The 21,557-nt window shown below is 59.5% G+C and overlaps 1 protein-coding gene across 1 annotated transcript in view; it reads right to left on the bottom strand.

Moving 5' to 3' along the window:
* Positions 1-1,537: 1,537 nt before the first annotated feature.
* Positions 1,538-21,557, bottom strand: part of AHNAK2 (AHNAK nucleoprotein 2) — a 28,166-nt gene continuing 8,146 nt past the window's right edge. The window contains 7 exon segments of the mRNA XM_089908275.1: positions 1,538-1,664; positions 1,667-11,473; positions 11,628-11,812; positions 12,122-12,272; positions 13,130-13,213; positions 13,981-14,079; positions 14,192-14,250. Of these exon segments, the coding sequence (XP_089764401.1) occupies positions 1,623-1,664; positions 1,667-11,473; positions 11,628-11,812; positions 12,122-12,272; positions 13,130-13,213; positions 13,981-14,079; positions 14,192-14,250 (10,427 nt within the window). The 3' untranslated portion in view covers positions 1,538-1,622.

The following is a 21,557-nucleotide window of genomic DNA, read 5'->3' on the forward strand; positions in this document are numbered from 1 at the left end:
TCCGCACGTCGGTCTGATGGGCAGGGCGAGGCTCGGCCTGGGAGAGGCTACTGCAGCCTCCTTGACTGCGGGACCCAGTCCCCACTGAGCTTTCCCTCCCCCTGCCCCACCTTCCAGAGGGTTCCACATCCTCTACCTTGGGGGACCTTCCCAGCCGGCCACAGGAGATGGGACTTCCCATGGTGGCCAGGGGGAAGGACCCAGCCTCCCAGGCTCTCTCAGGGCAGCATGGGGAGGGGGTTGGGGGGAGTAGCCTCGGGGGCAGCAGGATGCCCTCTGGGCCCAGTGTCCCCCCAACCCACCCCCGCCCAGCCCTGCTCTTTTTCCTGTAGCCCCAGCCACGAGAGCAGCCTCTCCTCTCCAAGCAGAAGGGAGGTAGGATAGGCTCCAGCTCCCACTCCGAGTGCCTCGTGCCCACGGTCCCCTGAGGGGCGTCTGAAGGCAGCCGGGAGGAGGTCTGACCCCTGGAAGTTCATAGGAAACTCCTCCAACCTTGTTCTGAATCTGCTTCCCGTGGGCTGCTTGGGGTGGAGGGCCACCACGGCAAAGGAAGCCTCTGAGATGGGCCCCCATCGTGGCCAAGGACCCAGCTCCCCATCCCCGGCCCCCGACGCCAAGGGCCCCTGTGTGCTGTCCCTGCTGTGCCCACCACCCACGCCTTGCGCTGCCTCCCCGGCCACACTGTGGACTCCTGGGCCCTCGCCTTCTTCCTCTTGGTCTCTCGCAGCCGCTGGCTCAGAGGAGGGTCTGGACAGACAAATGGATGAGTGAGCCACCCTTGACTCTGCTTTCCCGAGCAACCTAGGAGCGTTTAGGACGGAGCGCGTTGGGGAGCGCAGGGATGGATTCCAACCAGAACAAACACCTCGCAGTCAGCACTGGGGAAGCAGCACTGGATTTATTGCCCGTCCAGGGTCCCGGGAGCAGCCAGACAGGTCCCGCCTGCAGCCTGGCCGCAGCGGGTACACTGAGGGGCTGGGCACGCGGTGGGGGGGGGGCGGTGCCGCGGGCAAGCGGACGCCCACAGACCGTCCCGTGGGAACCCACGGCCGTTTGAACGACCTCTGCTGGCTCGCCCGCCCCCAGCCCAGGGCGCGTGCATCGTCACACAACGCATCCCAGAGCTTGCCGCGCTGGCGGCGAGGCATCCAACAGCGGAGTGAGCTGGTTGCAAGCGAGCGGGGAGTGGGGTCTCCTGGAATACGCCGGACTCTGCCCAAAAGAGCGAAACGACCTTCACCAGGAGGCAGCAGCAGGACAGGAGTTGAACCCCAAACGACTTCTGCACCCACGGCCGTCACAGCCCCTTCTCCAAGCAGCAGTTGTGTTCTCGAGGGCCTCGTGGGCAGGGATCTCGAGTAACATGTATCTAACAAAGACCCTCAGGAGCACAGGACCCTGCGTGGGGCCGGGGTCTCGTGGGGAGTCCGGGTGCCGCCTCTGCTGCCGAGGCTCTGGGAGGCCGGCACGTTTGGGGTCCCACTTCTGGAGGGCTGTGTGAGGGTGGGGCCCCGCCGCTCTCAGGCACCTCTGCTTCGCTCTCGGTGCTATGAATCAAGGTGGACACACGCGTCCTCACGGTGGGAGCTTCGCAGGGCCTCCTTTCGTCTGTCCGTCTGTCCTCACTTGGTGGTGGGCCCGGGTGCAGGCGCATCGCGCCCTCTGGGTCCTGCTCCTGCAGGACCAGCCCTGTCCTTGCCGTGGACGTGGCCATCGCTCTGGCGCCCGCAGTCTCCGCCGGCCCCCCGGCCCCCTCGCCCTCTGGGGAGAAGCTTTCTGGGGCATCAAAGAACGTGACCGCTTGTTCTTGGGGGTTTTGCTCTGCCAGAGCTGCCTCGTCTTCAGAGCTTTCGCTTTTCTTGGTGGGAGAGGAGGAGAGCCCTAATGTGGGAAATCGAAACCAGCCCGCCCTCTGGGGCTTCTTAGGGAGCTCTGCCTCAGGCCGTGCCCCAGGCTGTGTCTGGAGGGCAGCCGCCATGCGGGCCTCACCTTTGGAATCAGCGCGTGGCTCTTCGGCAGAGGAAGAAAACCCAATGTTCGGAAGCCAAAATCTGAACAGACCAGATCTTCTACCTCCTGGTTTCTCTCTTGGAGCCGAGTCTTCCTCTGCCAGGGAGGTAGCTGCCTCCCCGCTGGCTTCTTTAGGGGGAAATGCGAGAACTTCTGCAGCCTCGTCCTTGTCGGAGCAGCTGTCGGCACCCTGGTGGCCAGAGTGCATTTTGGGCGTGAACATTGGCTGTCTAGGCACATTGACACTGGGCGAGATCGCTTCAAACGGTCCTCCGGTGTCCGGCTGCAGACCTCCAGAGGCGGGCTCTGCTCCCAGGGCGGCTTGTTTGGAAGCCTCCTGCAGGTCGTCCCTCAGCCGGGAGTCTCGGACACTCACCCGCGTGCGGGGCTCCGGCATCTTCACCTTTAGCAATGAGAATCCGTAAGAAGCCGTTTGGATCTCAGATGCGGGGATCTCCAATTGCCGCACGACCTGGGTGGAAATAGCTTCGGGTCCCGAGAGGTCAGCCAACTCTGCCGTCGCCCTGCTGTGGACGGCAACCTCGGGGCCCTCTCCCTGCGCACGTTGAATGTGCACTCTGACCTCGGAAATGGGGGAAGCTTCCGGGGAGAAGCCAAGGGCCACAGGCTGCCCCCCGGGGGTCCCGGCACCTGCCCTCAGGATGCTGGCGCCCCAGACTCCCGGGCTTCCCTCGTGCAGGTCATGGGCAAGGCTGCTCCCCGGGCACCGCACTTCTGTCACGGCGGGGATAAAGACGTCGGCCTCGGAGCTGGGGTCAGGAAAGGCGAACCTTGGCACGCTTAACCTGGGCAGTCTGACAGTTACCACAGAGCCTTCCCAGGGCTGACCCATGCTAACGACAGAAACCTGGGACGGCCCATCGGTCCTGGACGCCTTCAGTTTAATGGGGCCTTCAGGCTGGGAGGGCCATTCCTCTGCCCGCCCCTGCCCCGCAGCAAGTCCCGGTCCTGCAGGCCCAGCAGGAGGGGCCTGGGTTCCTGAAAGCCTGCTGCTAGGCATCTGAAGAGGGAGGGAGTCTTCGCCTGGATGGACCCTGGCCTCGGAAGGGGAAAGGCCTGCAGCGGGCGCCCCTGCAGGAGAGAGGTGCGGCTCTGAGCGTTTGTCCTCAGGACTTCTCTTTAGGACGTCTGTGTCTGCGTGGGACGCGAGCTCCGCTGCTGCCTCGTCTGCCCCTACCTCTCGGGGCTGCAGGGACATAGCTTCTTCCACCTCTGACCCAGGAACACCCTGGCCCGTGACTGGAGCTGGGCTTTCTCCTTCCCTCAGTGCGCTGGCAGCAGGCACGGGCACTGGCGCCTCCCGAGCCCCAGCCGCCCCCCTCTCCTTGGCGGGGCGCCGGAGGCTGGGCAGGCGGAGCGCGGGCATCCTGAACCAGCCCCCCTGTGAGGCCGCGCTCTCCACCGCGGGAGCGTCCACATCTGCTGGGCTGCAGGACAGCTGCTGGGGGTCTCCTACTGAGGGGGCCGTCGCCTCGCCGAGAGGCTGGCTTGCTGAGCCGTCCCGGAGCCCGTGCCCTTGGCTGCTGTGTCCCAGAGACGGAGGGCCACCAGCTGACGATCTCACCCCCACCTTGGCCTTGCTGGGTCTGAGGTCGGGTCTGGCAAAGTCCAAAAGGGGAGCGTGGGCCTGTGGCAGATGGGGGTCCACGTCCGCTCCTTCTGGAGCACCACCCCCCGCCGGGGGCCTAGAGCGTGGAGCAGCGGGGTCTCCGCGTGGCAGGCCGGGCCCTCCCTCTGGAGTGAGCCCTGTGAGAGGTACGTGTTCCAGCACAGCGCAGCCAGGCGACCCCACGCCACTCTCCTCTCCGTCCTTCTCCGGAAGCGCGTCCACAGCCACCTCCACTGCAGACACAGGACACCCAGGGGGCACGCCCTTGTGACCCGTGTCCACAGCCACGCCGATCTCTGCGTCATCCAGGCTGCGTTCAGGGTCCTCTGGGGGCACCGCCCCGTTCTTTGGGGACCAGCTGAATGACGGAAGCTTGATCCACGGCATTTTTAAGGGACTATCTTTCCCTCCACGTTCAGTATCTTTAGCTGGGGTCTCACCTGCAGCCACTGCCGACGGCCACACACTGCGCGGCACAGCTGTGGAGTCCAGGCCCAGGGCAGGGCCAGTAGTGGATAGAGAGGGGGCACAATCCCCGGCACTGGCCTCCACCTCTGCATCGGCTGCTTCTGGGACAGAAAACCCGAACTTTGGTGGATGAAACTTAGGAAAACTCACCCGACCATATGACACAAGAAACATGGGGTCCACAGGGCCTGCGGGACTGTCAGTCTGGGATGCTGCAACTCTCTCCTGGGTTGGAAGACTGGCAGAACTTTCTGAGCTGGGAAGATAGGCATCGTTCTGGGAACAAGGGGCCGCTTCCAGAGGGAGCTCCGGGGAGACAGCGGCTCCAGGGAGAGTCACCTGGTATTTTGCAAGTACCTCACCCTTGGCGTCCTTCAGGTCCAGTTTGGGCCCCTTTATGTCCACCTTGGGCACCTTGATGCTGGGCTTCTGCAATTTGGGCAGGTGACCTTTGAGCGCAATTCCCAGCGCCACTTCCCTGGGCTCTGCTCTGAGAAGGTGGCCCTCTGGGAGCTTCACGCTCATCTTGGCGTCCTTGACCTCCAGCTCGGCGGAGGGCAGCTCGATGCTGAGGGCACTGGTCTTCACGTCGGCCTGCACTGAGGGCAGGGTCACCTGGGCCTGGACCTTGGGTACGGACTCTTCCAAGGCGGCTTCGACGGACTTCCTGGGAGCCGACACCCCGAAGGATGGCATCTTGAACTTGGGCATTTTGAACTTGCTGTCTCTAGCAGCCAATTCCTTGTCCCCAAGTGACACGTCACTCTCCAGCTTGGTTCCCGCAGCCTGGGTATCCACCTTCATGCTGAGCAGTGACACCTCCACGTTGGGGGTAGTCACCTCGCCCTTGGCGTCCTGCCAGTACAGTTTGGGCCCCTTGATATCCACCTGGGGGGCCTTGAGGTCCACCTGGGGCACACTGATGCTGGGTCCAGGCAACTTGGGCAGGTGGTCCTTAAGCCCGATTCCCACCACTGCTTCCTTGGGCTCCACTTCGGGAAGGTGGCCCTCCGGGAGCTTCACACGCACCTCGACAGCCTTGACATCCAGCTCGGTGGAGGGCAGCTCGATGCTGAGGTCACTGGTCTTGACGTCGGCCTGCACCGAGGGCAGGGTCACTTCGGCCTGGGCCTTGGGCACGGACACATCCACGGTGGCCTTGACAGACTTGCTGGGCGCTGACACCCCAACGGATGGCATCTTGAACTTGGGCATTTTGAACTTGCTGTCTCTGGCGGCCACCTCCTTGTCCCCAAGGGACACATCGCCCGCCAGCATGATGCCCGCGGCCTTGGTGTCCACCTCCACGCTGGGCAGCGACACCTCCATGTCGGGGGTCGTCACCTCGCCTTTGGCATCCTTCAGGTCCAGTTTGGGCCCCTTGATGTCCACCTGGGGGGCCTTGATGTCCACCTCGGGCACCTTGATGCTGGGCATCTTCACCTTGGGCAGGTGGCCCTTGAGTCCGATTCCCACCACTGCTTCCTTGATCTCTGCTTCGGGAAGGTGGCCCTCCAGGAGTTTCATGCCCACCTCGGCAGCCTTGACATCCAGCTCGGTGGAGGGCAGCTCGATGCTAAGGTCACTGGTCTTGACGTCAGCCTGCAGTGAAGGCAGGGTCACGTCGGCCTGGGCCTTGGGCACGGACACCTCCACGGCGGCCTGGACGGACTTGCTGGGTGCTGACACACCAAAGGACGGCATCTTGAACTTGGGCATTTTGAACTTGCTGTCTCTGGCGGCCACCTCCTTGTCCCCAAGGGACACGTCGCCCGCCAGCATGATGCCCGCGGCCTGGGTGTCCACCACCACGCTGGACAGTGACACCTCCACGTCAGGGACCGTCACCTCGCCCTTGGTGTCCTTCAGGTCCAGTTTGGGCCCCTTGATGTCCACCTTGGGCCCCTTGATGCTTGGCATCTGCACCTTGGGCAGGTGGCCCTTGAGTCCGATTCCCGCTGCCGCTTCCTTGGGCTCCGCTTCGGGAAGGTGGCCCTCCGGGAGCTTCAGGCCCACCTCGGCGGCCTTGACATCCAGCTCGGCGGAAGGCAGCTCGATGCTGAGGTCACTGGTCTTGACGTCGGCCTGCACCGAGGGCAGGGTCACCTCGGCCTGAGCCTTGGGCCCAGACCCCTCCAAGGAGGCTTCGACGGACTTGCTGGGCACCGACAACCCGAAGGATGGCATCTTGAACTTCGGCATTTTGAACTTGCTGTCTGTGATGGCCACCTCCTTGTCCCCAAGGGACACATCGCCCGCCAGCTTGCTGTCCGCGACCTGGGTGTCCACCTCCACGCTGGGCAGTGACACCTCCACGTCGGGGGTCGTCACCTCGCCCTTGGCGTCCTGCAGTTCCAGTTTGGGCCCCTTGATGTCCACCAGGGGGGCCTTGATGTCCACCTTGGGCACCTTGATGCTGGGCATCTTCACCTTGGACAGGTGGTCCTTGAGTCCGATTCCCGCCACTGCTTCCTTGGGCTCCACTTCGGGAAGGTGGCCCTCTGGGAGCTTCACGCCCACCTCGGCAGCCTTGACCTCCAGCTTGGCGGAGGGCAACTCGATGCTAAGGTCACTGGTCTTGACGTCGGCCTGCACTGAGGGCAGGGTCACTTCGGCCTGGGCCTTGGGCACGCACACCTCCATGGCGGCCTGGACGGACTTGCTGGGCGCTGACACCCCGAAGGATGGCATCTTGAACTTGGGCATTTTGAACTTGCTGTCTCTGGCGGCCACCTCCTTGTCCCCAAGGGACACGTCGCCCTCCAGCTTGGTGCCCGCGGCCTGGGTGTCCACCTCCACGCTGGGCAGAGACACCTCCACGTCGGGGGTCGTCACCTCGCCCTTGGCGTCCTTCAGGTCCAGTTTGGGCCCCTTGATGTCCACTTTGGGCACCTTGATGCTGGGCATCTTCACCTTGGACAGGTGGTCCTTGAGTCCGATTCCCGCCACTGCTTCCTTGGGCTCCACTTCGGGAAGGTGGCCCTCCGGGAGTTTCAGGCCCACCTCGGCAGCCTTGACATCCAGCTCGGTGGACGGCAGCTCGATGCTAAGGTCACTGGTCTTGACGTCAGCCTGCAGTGAAGGCAGGGTCACGTCGGCCTGGGCCTTGGGCACGGACACCTCCACGGCGGCCTGGACGGACTTGCTGGGTGCTGACACACCGAAGGACGGCATCTTGAACTTGGGCATTTTGAACTTGCTGTCTCTGGCGGCCACCTCCTTGTCCCCAAGGGACACGTCGCCCGCCAGCATGATGCCCGCGGCCTGGGTGTCCACCTCCACGCTGGACAGTGACACCTCCACGTGACAGACCGTCACCTCGCCCTTGGCGTCCTTCAGGTCCAGTTTGGGCCCCTTGATGTCCACCTTGGGCACCTTGATGCTTGGCATCTGCACCTTGGGCAGGTGGCCCTTGAGTCCGATTCCTGCTGCCGCTTCCTTGGGCTCCGCTTCGGGAAGGTGGCCCTCCGGGAGCTTCAGGCCCACCTCGGCAGCCTTGACATCCAGCTCGGTGGAGGGCAGCTCGATGCTAAGGTCACTGGTCTTGACGTCAGCCTGCAGTGAAGGCAGGGTCACGTCGGCCTGGGCCTTGGGCACGGACACCTCCACGGCGGCCTGGACGGACTTGCTGGGTGCTGACACACCAAAGGACGGCATCTTGAACTTGGGCATTTTGAACTTGCTGTCTCTGGCGGCCACCTCCTTGTCCCCAAGGGACACGTCACCCGCCAGCATGATGCCCGCAGCCTGGGTGTCCACCATCACGCTGGACAGTGACACCTCCACGTCAGGGACCGTCACCTCGCCCTTGGTGTCCTTCAGGTCCAGTTTGGGCCCCTTGATGTCCACCTTGGGCCCCTTGATGCTTGGCATCTGCACCTTGGGCAGGTGGCCCTTGAGTCCGATTCCCGCTGCCGCTTCCTTGGGCTCCGCTTCGGGAAGGTGGCCCTCCGGGAGCTTCAGGCCCACCTCGGCGGCCTTGACATCCAGCTCGGCGGAAGGCAGCTCGATGCTGAGGTCACTGGTCTTGACGTCGGCCTGCACCGAGGGCAGGGTCACCTCGGCCTGAGCCTTGGGCCCAGACCCCTCCAAGGAGGCTTCGACGGACTTGCTGGGCACCGACAACCCGAAGGATGGCATCTTGAACTTCGGCATTTTGAACTTGCTGTCTGTGATGGCCACCTCCTTGTCCCCAAGGGACACATCGCCCGCCAGCTTGCTGTCCGCGACCTGGGTGTCCACCTCCACGCTGGGCAGTGACACCTCCACGTCGGGGGTCGTCACCTCGCCCTTGGCGTCCTGCAGTTCCAGTTTGGGTCCCTTGATGTCCACCAGGGGGGCCTTGATGTCCACCTTGGGCACCTTGATGCTGGGCATCTTCACCTTGGACAGGTGGTCCTTGAGTCCGATTCCCGCCACTGCTTCCTTGGGCTCCACTTCGGGAAGGTGGCCCTCTGGGAGCTTCACGCCCACCTCGGCAGCCTTGACATCCAGCTTGGCGGAGGGCAACTCGATGCTAAGGTCACTGGTCTTGACGTCGGCCTGCACCGAGGGCAGGGTCACTTCGGCCTGGGCCTTGGGCACGGACACCTCCATGGCGGCCTGGACGGACTTGCTGGGCGCTGACACCCCAACGGATGGCATCTTGAACTTGGGCATTTTGAACTTGCTGTCTCTGGCGGCCACCTCCTTGTCCCCAAGGGACACATCGCCCGCCAGCATGATGCCCGCGGCCTTGGTGTCCACCTCCACGCTGGGCAGCGACACCTCCATGTCGGGGGTCGTCACCTCGCCTTTGGCATCCTTCAGGTCCAGTTTGGGCCCCTTGATGTCCACCTGGGGGGCCTTGATGTCCACCTCGGGCACCTTGATGCTGGGCATCTTCACCTTGGGCAGGTGGCCCTTGAGTCCGATTCCCACCACTGCTTCCTTGATCTCTGCTTCGGGAAGGTGGCCCTCCGGGAGTTTCATGCCCACCTCGGCAGCCTTGACATCCAGCTCGGCGGAAGGCAGCTCGATGCTGAGGTCACTGGTCTTGACGTCGGCCTGCACCGAGGGCAGGGTCACCTCGGCCTGAGCCTTGGGCCCAGACCCCTCCAAGGAGGCTTCGACGGACTTGCTGGGCACCGACAACCCGAAGGATGGCATCTTGAACTTGGGCATTTTGAACTTGCTGTCTGTGACGGCCACCTCCTTGTCCCCAAGGGACACATCGCCCGCCAGCTTGCTGTCCGCGACCTGGGTGTCCACCTCCACGCTGGGCAGTGACACCTCCACGTCGGGGGTCGTCACCTCGCCCTTGGCGTCCTGCAGTTCCAGTTTGGGCCCCTTGATGTCCACCAGGGGGGCCTTGATGTCCACCTTGGGCACCTTGATGCTGGGCATCTTCACCTTGGACAGGTGGTCCTTGAGTCCGATTCCCGCCACTGCTTCCTTGGGCTCCACTTCGGGAAGGTGGCCCTCTGGGAGCTTCACGCCCACCTCGGCAGCCTTGACCTCCAGCTTGGCGGAGGGCAACTCGATGCTAAGGTCACTGGTCTTGACGTCGGCCTGCACCGAGGGCAGGGTCACTTCGGCCTGGGCCTTGGGCACGGACACCTCCATGGCGGCCTGGACGGACTTGCTGGGCGCTGACACCCCGAAGGATGGCATCTTGAACTTGGGCATTTTGAACTTGCTGTCTCTGGCAGCCACCTCCTTGTCCCCAAGGGACACGTCGCCCTCCAGCTTGGTGCCCGCGGCCTGGGTGTCCACCTCCACGCTGGGCAGAGACACCTCCACGTCGGGGGTCGTCACCTCGCCCTTGGCGTCCTTCAGGTCCAGTTTGGGCCCCTTGATGTCCACCTTGGGCACCTTGATGCTGGGCATCTGCACCTTGGACAGGTGGCCCTTTAGTCCAATTTCAGCTGCCGCTTCCGTGGGCTCCGCTTCGGGAAGGTGGCCCTCCGGGAGCTTCAGGCCCACCTCGGCTGCCTTGACCTCCAGCTCGGCGGAGGGCAGCTCGATGCTAACGTCAGTGGTCTTGACATCAGCCTGCAGTGGGGGCAGGGTCACTTCGGACTGGGCCTTGGGCACGGACACCTCCACGGTGGCCTCGACGGACTTTCTGGGTACCGACACCCCAAAGGACGGCATCTTGAACTTGGGCATTTTGAACTTGCTGTGTCTCTCTAGTCCATCTTTGCCTTTTATGTCTGTCTCTAACGTTAGTACTGTGATGCTGCTTTCCTTTTCCTTCTCTGTTTCCTGGAGTTGTGTCGCTTTGTCTGCTTTTGCCTCCTTCGTTGGCGACCACCCAAAGGAGGGCAGCTTGACCCTTAGCATTTTCATCTTCCCCTCCTTTTCGTCCGTGTGCGGGCCCCCGCCCTTTCTGTCCTCGTCTCTCTTCTGGGCTGCATCTTCCTCCATTTCTCCTCCCTCTTGCGCTGGCGGATGGACTGCGGGTTGTCTGGGCCTGTGCTTTTCTGCTTCCCCTGCCTCCTCCCCGTTGGCCTCCGTGCCCTCAGCAGAGGCCCTTCTCTGTCGTGGTCCCCGCTGGAGAGCTGTCACGGCTCCTTTCTCAAGCACTTTTTCTTTGTAAAGTCCAAACCTGGGTGTCTTTAAAGTGGGTATGCGGACGTGGAATTCTGGTTGGTGGTTTTGGTGGATGCCTTGGTCTGCTGAGTCTTGCAGAGACAGCCTGGCAATGCCGACCTCCAGCGCCTGCGTGCCTTCCCCGGCCCCCTCCCTGCTCTGTCTTGGCGCTGGGCCCAGCCCGGCTTTTCCCTGGGGCACAGTCTCCCCCTTGTCCTTGGCCTCTTTTGTCTTTCTTCGGGGTCTGGGTGCTGGGCCCGCCCCTTCCCCGGGGGCTCCCTCAGTGGGGAGGCCGGGCTCCGTGGGGGGCTCAGCGGCCTCTGGCACCCCTGCCGTCCTGTCTTCTCTCCCGCCATGGGCGGCAGCCCTGGAGGCCTCTCGCCCGGAATCCCGGGGCCCTGTCTCCACCAGGACCCCAGCCTGGACTGTCCCCCCGTGGGCTCCCCTGCCCGACAGCCCCTTCCCTGAGCCCACCCGGAATCTCAGGTTCGAGAAACTTCTCTTCTGCTGCCTGCCTGGCCCTGCTTCCGGGAGCTGGGCCTCCGTGTCTGTGCTTGTGGGGGACAGGTCAGGCACGTCCCCTCGCTCGCAGGCCTCCGAGGAGCTGTGCGACCTCCGGGGCCCTGGCCCACGCTTGCTCTTCAGCGCTTGGAATTTGGGCCAGGAGAGCCGCTCCCTCTGGGGCTGCCTGCCTCTGCCCTCCCTGGGCTTGGAGATGAGCCTCTCCTGGTCTCCATCCTCCTGCAGCGTCTCCGTGGGGGTCTCCATGCGCCCTTCGGCGATATCCTGGTCCTGAAACAGGGAGAGAGCACCTTTTGGGCCCCCGTACAGGGAGTCGGAGGCAGGGGCTCCGGGGATGGGAGGGGGCAGTGGGGGTCCCCCCCCAGCCTCAGCCTGGGCACCCGGAGCCCAGCCGGGGCCAGCTTTGCTGGCCATGCAAGCTCACCTGCTTCTTGCTGCCCCTCGAGCCACGCTGAGCACCGCCGGAAGCTCCCTCATCGTCCTCCCGGGCGGGAAGTTGCCGCCTGATTGTGAACTGAACCTTGTAAGGCTCTGAGTACTGAAGGATTTTGAGAGCATCTTCGTATTTAATGTCGTCAAAGAATATGGTTGTGCTGAGCAGCTGATCCCCTAGACGAAGACAGAGCGGTCCCCGCACCTTAGTGCCCCGGACCTCGTCGGGCCTCACGGGAGGGGTCCACAGGGGTGCGTGACCGAGGAGGCGACCCTGCTCAGGCTGCCCAGCCCCTTCCTTCTCTTGAGTCCCGGGTGGGAAGGAGCCCCCATTTCCAAGCAGAAAACCTGTCAGAGCGAGTGGCCCCAGCCCGGACACAGCTAAGCAGTCTCTAGGGACTCATCTGAGCCCACTGTGGCCCGTCCCCCTCAGGCCCCACCCGATCCTGATGGGACCACGGGGACATGGGGATGGGGTCGTGGCACCTTCTCTCAGGCTGAAGAGCTTGGCAGCTGAGGACTCCTTCAGCACTTGCTTAACAAAGATCCCCTGGTCCCCGCCGCCCGTGACAATGTAGCCACTGGCTCCGGCCTCCACCTTGGTCTTCAGTGTCCCTTCCGTCGCCTCCTGCGTGGACTAGAACAGAAGCACATCAGGCCTCAGTGAGCATACGCCTACCCTACAGTGGGCGTGGCTGCTGGGAGGCTGCCTCCCCTGAGGCCAGGGACCCCAGAGTCCTCCCGTCATTGGGCAGCTGAGCCCGGGCACGGGGTCCAGGCTCTGGGGGAAGCCAGGTGCTGCCGTCTCAGTTGGGAGCAGCCTCCCTTGTCCCCGACCCCACCTGCCAGGACTCAGGAGCAGCCCGGCCCCGACCATCCGGGCCCAGCGGGGCTTGGCAAGCAGAGGGGAGAGTCTTCTGCTTGCACGTGGCCAGAGCGTTCCTTTATCAGCTCCTGGCTCACCACCACCCTCACTCCAAGCACCAGTCACATACAAGGCAGCTGGTGCTCAGACCAAGGAGGGCCGTAAATGCTGACAATACCGGAAACGGCAGGGCCAGCCTGACCTCGGACACGACAGCTCCTCTGGGTCTGGGAGAGAGTTAGAATTGCTGGGGCCACCAATGACAGCAGGCAGCGCACCCTCCTGGCTGGGAGCCTACAGAACCCAGCCCCTCCGTGGCCTTGGATGCAGCAGGCAGCAGCCGTACCCACTGTACAGCTGAGAGCACTGAGGTCCGTGCACCCGGGTCCAGCTGGTCAGCAGTCTGAGCCCTTCACCATGAGAGTAGAGGGGTCTGGGGGCAGGCCTGGACCAGTGTTCTGGAGCCCCTACCCACCCCCGGGCCTGATGAGGGAGGTGGCACGCCCTTCCGCAGGGCACAGGGCCACGCTGCCAGCTTTCCGGCTCCTCGCCTTCTCGCTCTGGCCCTGGCGTCCCCCGCTGGAGCCCGTGTGGACGGGCTGCCCCCCGTCAGCTCCTGGCACACCCACCTCCAGACGGCTCATCCTGGAAAGCGTCTGCGAGTCCCCCGAATCCCGCTTCCACCAGGACCTCCGCCTCCTTGGCGTGTCTTCCTGCAGCAGCGACAGACAGCGGGTCACCAACCTGCCCCAGCCCAGGGGACGGGAGGGACTCGGGGAAGCCCCAGCTCAGGGGCTAGATCCCCCAGAGTGTGCTGTGTGCAGGGGGAGCTGAGTTCCTCCAGGGGGAAGGTGACTCTGGGCCTTTGTGATTCCCACAGGGCCCAGCCCCCGTGTCCGCAAGTAGAGGGGGCAAAAAAGAAACAGTACAAGAAGGAGGTCTTTGGGACTTCCCTGGCGGTCCAGTGGTTAGGACTCCGTGCTTCCACTGCAGGGGGCACGGGTTTGATCCCTGGTCAGGGAACTAAGATCCCACATGCCGCTGCATGGCACGACCAAAAGAAGTAAGTACGTAAACAATTCTGAAAAAAGAATGAGGCCTTTAGTAAACACGCCTGGTCCATGCCTTCCCCCAGGTGTCTCCAGGGGTGGCCGCGGGACCCTGTCTGTGTCTCCTCGTCAGAGAGGGCACGTGTGTGCACATATCCTGTGCCCTGTCGCACACAGGAGCACGAGGTCTGTTCCCCATGCACACACACGTGTGCCATCTCAAGTGTGTCCTGGCCAGCTGATGGGAAGTCTCCAGTGAAGGACCGAGGAGTCAGAGAAGACAGCCGAGCAGACACCGCTGTGGCAGGGCTGTGTGGCTGCACAGGTGCGTGCATGAGTTGCCCACACAGGGGGATGCAGGAGGCGTAGTCACCTGTGGCCACACACCTGAGCTTTCCCTGAGCCTGTGGCTGTCTGTGGAGCAGGCTTACCGGGAGTCCGAAGCTGGCGCCCTCAGTCACGTACTCGTAGACGGGCGAGGACCCCTGTGGCCGGGGCCGAATGATCTCATCCACAGACCCTTCCGTCACCTGGCAGGAGGAGAGAATCAGGTCACCCTCAGCCACTTGGGCTCTGCTCAAGTCCAGGAAAGGAGGGGGTGGGGGCTACGAGTGGGGCACATCCTCCCTGGACCTCACTTACTGACTGGTCCTCCACGGTCTCTGCATCTGGCTCTTCAGGCTGCAACTGCTGGCCAGACGCTGCAAAGGGAAAGGATGAGTCAGTGGAGGCTTGCAGGTGGGCAGAGCAGAGGGTGGAGCTGGGGGTAGGGGCCCAGGAGGGGCTGTATACCACAGAGGTGGTGTAACCCCGGACCCTGGGTCTGGGAGCACATGCAGGGGTCGGGGGAGGACACACAGCCCCTGAGCCAGGGAGGTTGTGAGATCAGGTGTGATGGCAGTGAGCCAGGACAGACAAAGTAGAGGGCTTCACAGATTTAGTCAAAGAAAGTTACTAAACAAACACACACATAAAACAATAACTACCACCCTGACGGGGAGAGTCAGGATCCAGAGTTACTATAATATACAAAGTATAATGTCCAGCATTCAACAGAAAACTACATGACACGTAAAGAAACAAGCAAGTATGATCCACACTGAGGAACAGAGCAGTTAATGGAAACAATCTTCGAATGTCCACAGCTGTTGAATTTGGCACAGACTCCAAAGCAACATTCATAAATTTGTTCAAAAAAGTGAAGGAGACCATGTTTAAAGAATTAATGAAAAATATGATGACAATGGCCCAGTGAAGAAAGAATGTCATAAAGAAACGGAAATTATATTAAGAAAAAAAAAAAGCCAAATGGAAACTCTGAAGTTGAAAGTTTCCTAGAGGGGCTCAATAGCAGAGCTGAGATGCCAGTGGAAGGAAGCAAAAAACTTGTAGGTTAGGGGAATTCCCTGGTGGTCCAGTGGTTAGGACTCGGCACGTTCACTGCCAGGGCACAGGTTCAATCCCTGGTTGGGGAACTAAGATCCCTCAAGACACACAGTGCGGCCAGAAAAAACAAAAAATGACCAAACAAAACAAAAAACTTGTAGATTGATAGAAATTAACCAATTTGAAGAACAAGGGGAAAAGGATTGAAGGAAAATGAATAGAGCCTCAGAGATCTGTGAGATGACATTAGGAACACCAATATATGTGTAGTTGAAGTCTCAGAAGGAAACGAGAGAGAGAGAGAGAGAGAGAGAGGCAGAAAAAAATGTTTGAAAGAATAATGGCTAAAAACAATCTATGGATCTCAGAAGCTCAACAAACCCCAGTAGGGTAAACACAAAGGGATCCAGACCTAGACAATCACATCAAAATGTTCAAGGGAAAGAGAAAATTTTGAAAGCAACAAGAGAGAAGTGGCCCATCACATTTACTAGTACAGCAATACAATTACTAGTCAACACCACGGAAGCTAGAAAAAAGTGGAACAGTATATTCAAATTGCTGAAAGAAAAACTTTGTTAACCATGAATTCCACATCTAGCAAACTGTCCTTCAAAAATAAAGGCAAAATAGGAACTTCCCTGGTGGCACAGTGGTTAAGAATCCGCCTGCCAGTGCAGGGGACATGGGCTCGAGCCCTGGCCCAGGAAGATCCCACATGCCACAGAGCAGCTAAGCCCATGTGCCACAACTACTGAGCCTGCACTCTAGAACCCATGAGCCAAAACTACTGAAGCCCGCGCGCCTAGTGCCCGTGCTCCACAACAAGAGAAGCCACCGCAATGAGAAGCTCACGCACCGCAATGAAGAAAGTAGCCCCCGCTCACCGCAACTAGAGAAAGCCCGTGTGCAGCAATGAAGACCCAATGCAGCCAAAAATAAATAAATTAAATAAATAAATTTATTTTAAAAAAAGATGAAAAAGATGTGTAGCTAGTCAGTAGTGGAAATAAAATGCAATACTAAAAATACACGTTGTTTTATACATATATATAATGTATATAAATAATTTACATTAATATATAAATTTAATATATAATTAATTATATACATCTATATTAGTTTATAAATACAAAATTTATATTTATATATGTAATATATGTTATTAAGTAATTATATACCTGTGTATATATTTAATTAATTCTAAAACAAGACAAGGAACTGGGGAAAGAGGAGCAAAGGATGGATGGAATAAAATAGAAAGCAATTAGCAAGATGGTAGGATTTAAACCAGCCATTTTGACAATACATTAAATATAAAAGGACTTAAAATTCCAATCAAAAAGGTAGAGATTATCAGATTAAATTTAAAAAGCAAGACCTGACTACATGCTATCTAGGAGAAATGGACTATAAATAAAAAGAAGTTAAAAGAAAAGGAAATAAAAAACACATACAGTGCAAAAACCAATCATTTCATAATAATAAAGGGCACAATTCATAAAAAAAAAATAACAAACCTAAGTCTGTATATACCTAGTAACAGAGGCTAAAAACACTGAAGTGAAAGCTGGCAAAAATGAAAGGACAAAAAAGACAAATCCACAATTACAGTAGAGATTGTAACATTCCTCTCAGTAATCGATAACCTTACAAAACAGAATAGGTAAGAACACTGATCCACCCATCAACCAATGAGGCCACAGTGGAGATCACTCCTCCTGACAAGAGCAGAGCACACATTCGTCTTAAGTGCGCGTGGGACATTCACCAAGATAGATCATAGGCTGGCTCATTTAAATGTCTGAGTAAATTTAAAATAATTAAGACCATTTCAAATCAGCTAGGTATTTTCTCTGACTCTCAACAGAATCAAGACGGTATAACCACAAATATCAGTGAAAACGAATAGGAAGTCCAGAATGGTCCCACACTTTGTAAGATCAGTTAACTTTTGACAAAGCAGCCAAGTTATTTCAATAGAAAAATAATAGTCTTTTCAGCAATGGTGCTGGGACAAGTGGATATTTATTTGGGGAAAAAACCCTAGACCCTTACAACATAGCACATGTAAAAATTAACTCAAAATGAATCATAGAGCTGAATGTAAAACTTAAAACTATAAAACTTCTAGAAGAAAACAGAGGAGAAATTCTTCACCACCTTGGGGGAGGCAGTGTTTTCTTAGGCAGGATGCAAAAGGTGTGAATCATAAAAGAAAATCTGATCAATCATATTTTATCATAATTAAATACTTCTAGTCTTGAAAGACATTCTTTAGAAAATGAAAAGGCAAATTCAATATATCCGACAAAGAACTTGCATCCAGAAGAATTTCTGCAAATCAATAGAAAAAGACAAAAAATAAAAAAAACCTCAATTAAAAGTGGGCAAAAGATTTAAACAGACACTTCACTAAAGAAGATGTACCAGTAAGCACGGAAAAGATGGTCAACTTCTTTAGTCGTCAGGGAAATGCAAATTATTAATAAAACCAGTGGCACAAAACAAAAGTCCCGGAACCAGACTCATACAGATATAGCGCTGTGGGAAAGTAATGATCTTTTCAGTCAGCAGTGTGAGGTCCACTGGAAATTCACAGGGAATAATATTGATATCGACCCCTAGGTCAGCCCCAGGAAGTATTAATTCCATGTGGATTGCAGATCCAAAGTTTAACGATACAGTTTCCAGAAGATAAACCAAAATGACACTGGGGATAGGGAAACAATTCTTAACCAGGACACGGACAGCACTAGCCTTAAAGGAAACAACTGATTAATTGTTAAAATTATTAAATTAGGGACTTCCCTGGTGGCACAGTTGTTAAGAATCCAATGCAGGGGACACGGGTTCAACCCCTGGTCGGGAAGTAAGATCCCACATGATGTGCCGCACCGCCAAAAAAAACAGTAGAACGAAAAGAACTTGGGAGTCTCTGTCCGATGAACTGCATCCACAGACAGTGTGGGTGAATTTCACAAACTTAGTGCTGCAATAGAGCTAGACATAAAGAGCTCAAACAGAACCCGCTGCATGCAGTTCACAGGTGCACTGGTGTTGGAAGTCCTTTGGGAGGGGGCAGACCAGCGGGGGAGAGGCCTCTGGTGAGGATAAGGGGTACTGGTTACACCAGTGTGTCCACTTTGGGAAAATGCATCCAGCTACACACATATGATTTGTACCTTTCCCCCAAAATGTTTAAATTCTACATAAAATTGAAATGAGGAAATTATAAACTTTATGCCAATAAATCTGAAAATGTAGAGGAATTGGACATATTCCTAGAGAAATAACACTGCGAGCACCGCACAAGGAGAAACAGGCTACGTAAATAGTCCTGTGATGGTTCAACAACAAAAGCCCTTCCTTAAAACCGGTCCACAAGCACCTTCGGGCCCAGTGCCCCCGGAATTGTACTCAGTATTCCAGGAGAAGCAGCCCAGGATCTCACACTAGGTCTGGCCCTGGGCTCAGCCACACCGTCTGTGGCTGTGACTGCATTGCTGGTGAGGAGGGGACATGGGTGCCCACTCCCAACCCACCGCAGCCAGCAGGGCTCAGAGCCGGAAGGGAATCCCTGTCCCACAGGCCGGGCAGCCGGTATGGGCACCAGGCACGTCCCAGTCCCCATGGAACACACGGGGGAAGTCCAGTCCTGGCGGGAGCGCAGGTTTGGCTGCTACCCTCTGGCCAATTTGCTGTGTGACCCTGAGCAAGCCTGTCCCTTCTCTGAGCCTTGATTTCCCCATGGATGTCAGAGGGCTACTCTGCCCACCCAGAAGCCCAGAGGGACCGCAGGGAGTGGGAGGTGGGCGGAGAGGAGGTTTTGGAGGAGGCGGGGGGGGGGGGGGGGGGGGGGGGAGGGGGTAGCGAGTCCCAGGCTGATTCAGGCCCCGCCCCCGGGAGCAGTGGAGATCAAAGCCTGTTCCCCACCGAGCCAGCTGCCCTGCGCGGAAGCCAAGGGCAACGGCAGCTGACCCCACTCTCCGGGCGCAGTTTCCCTTCCAGTTCTGCCGAGACCCTCACCCCCAGCCGCAAAGTGGGCGCGCTGTGGGTGAGCAACGAGGAATCTGAGGCTGGGGGAGGGGAAGCCACTGGCCCGAGGGGGCTCAGCCCGCGGGGCTGCGCGGGGAGTAGACGCGGCGGGCGGAGTCCAGGGTGGCCGCGCTCCCATCCCGGCCATCCCGGGACCGGTCATTGCGGGGCTGCCTCTCTTGCCCTGTGACCGGCTGGGGGTGTCGGAGGGTCCCCACCGGCCTGGGCTCGGGGCTGGGGCAGCCGGCAGAGCGGCGGGGAGGTCTGCGGAGCTGCGCGGACGCGCCCAGAAAGGCAGCCCGGCCTCCCCTGAGCCCCACAGCCTTCTCTGAGTCACAGCAAGACAAGGCCCGGACCGCCCTCCGCGCGGGGCAGGCAGGCGTGTTCCTGGGGGCGAGGGCGGCGTTCCGCCCAGACCTGGGAAGGCTCTGGACCGCGGCTGCTGGAGGAGGGGACCCCGAACGGCTGTGCGGTCGGGCCAGCCAGCGGGGCCTTGGGCTGGGCGCTGTGTGTAAGGGGCGGTGCGGTGGAAGGCCCTGAATTCGGGCGGGGACACCCGGGCCCTGAGAAGCCGTACCCCCAGATCCGCTCCAGGGCAGGGGTGAGGAAAGGTGTTAACAGCCGGGAACCTGGGGACGGGGGAGGCTCAGCCAGCCCTGCTCCAGCTGGACCACCGCCCCTGCCTCTGGGCCCCCACCCGGCCCAGTCCTGCCCTCCCAGCCACCCGCTTGGGTGCAAGACCCCTACACCCAAGGTAGGAACAGAAAGCGGGGCTCAGGGAGGCGGGGACAGGCCTTGCCCAAGGTCAGACCGCTGGGAAGATGCCCGGCTGTGGTTTTAAGCTCCAGGTCCCTCTGCACCCTTAGGACAGAGCCCCAGGCTGGCTGGAGCCTGGCCGAGATGCACAAACAGGAAGGAGGAAATCCTGCCTGCCACAGGGCAAGGCCACCAGCAGCCCTGCCAGCCTCAGACGTGCCCCTGGGGAGGGAAAAGGAGGCACTCAAGTACCCCCCAGAGCACTGTCCTGACAGTCCCCATGTCCTGAGGGTCCCACCCGCTGAGTGCATGGGAGGTGTCCTAACAGCCTGCCTGGCCTGGCCTTGGCCCCACAGATAGCCCAGACCCAGCAGTCGCCTTGAATAATGACTAATAAGGTCACCAAAGCCCCACTTTACAGAGAAGGATGTGGAGGTGACATGCTGGCACCTGGTACGTCGCCAAATGCCCTTCCCCCCCCTCCTCGAGGCTCAAGGCCCTGCTGTGGCCCCAGCACCCTGGTTGGGCTACGTGTCCACCCAGCCCCTCACCCTAACTCTTCCATGGCCTCAAACACTACCTACCGGGGTACTTGGGTGCGGGGGGTGGTTGGCGCCACGTCAGCTGAAAAGCTTCGCTCCCGGGAATTGTAATATTCTGGGGTGGGACCTCCAGGAAGTGAGTCTACGGAGGGGGCAGAGCCGAGGAGATGTGCGATGCTGGCTGAGGGGGACCTGGTGGAGGGGCTGCAGAAAGGGGGCATTTGCCTGGATGACTTCCCCATACTCACCTTGCCCTTTGGGCCCCGGACTGAGTTGGGGCCTCTCCCGCCAGCCCCCAGCCAACTGAGGCTTCTTAGGGGGCCCAGAGCAGGGCCACTCGTGGGTGTGGCAGTTTTGCTTAAACAGAACCCAAGTTTGCATCCAAACTGGCCGCTGCCAGGGCCCAGCTCCAGCCTCCAAGTGGGGCTGGGCGTGGGCGCAAGTTGGTGTGTCACGAGGGCAGCGGTGGGGCTGGGGGACTGTGAGAGCGGTGGGGAGGAGAGCTGCGAGCAAAGGAGGGCCCTAGATAGTGGCCTGAGTGTCCAGCCTTGGGTGCGCGCGCGCGTGCGCATGTGTGTTTATGAGCACGAGGGCGTCTGCTCACGGGGTGTTCGTGCTTGTGCTGGGTGTGTGTGTGAATGTGCACAGCCTCAGCTGAGGCCCCCGGCCGGCCCAGGGAGCCGAGAGAGTGGGAGCCCCGGATGTAGGCTCCCTCCTCGGGGGATGCTGCCCTCGGGCTTGGAGGCTGGTGCCCACAGGGGCACACGGGACGCTCGGCCTCACCCCATCCTGGAACACCACGAGGAAAGTGCCGAGCTCGGCTGACTTGTCATGAGACCGTCAGACTTTCTGAAGCAACACCCACAGGCAGCCGAGGGCCCGCCCCGCCTCCCCAGCATTTCTCAAGATAAGCCTGCTGCACAGGGGGGCATCCCAGGCTCCTGCTCTGCCTCCAAGGCTTCGGGAAGGCCCAGGAACCAGCCTCGGCCTGCCCGGGCCTGGGGGCCAGGACTCCTCACCCACCCCGCAGCCACTGCCACTGCAGCCGCAGCTGCAACCAGGTTTTCCCATCGCCCTCTCCGGCCTGTCAGTCTGCCTGGCCCGCCAATATCGGCAGCCTCCCCAGTCTGCACCGCTGCTGCCTGGGCCCCAGACCTTCGGAGCTGAGCTCCAGAGCAGGCGCTGCCCCGACCTCTGTCCTTTCCACATGCAGTTTCCTCCGCCATCTCACGGTCCAGCTTGGCCACCCTGTCATCATCTCTGGCCACTGCCTGGTCCCTGGTCCC

This window comes from Delphinapterus leucas, chromosome 2 (assembly GCF_059928025.1).
Source record: "Delphinapterus leucas isolate spDelLeu-1000000601 "Yukka" chromosome 2, BTC_Dleu_Yukka2, whole genome shotgun sequence".
NCBI lineage: Eukaryota > Metazoa > Chordata > Mammalia > Artiodactyla > Monodontidae > Delphinapterus > Delphinapterus leucas.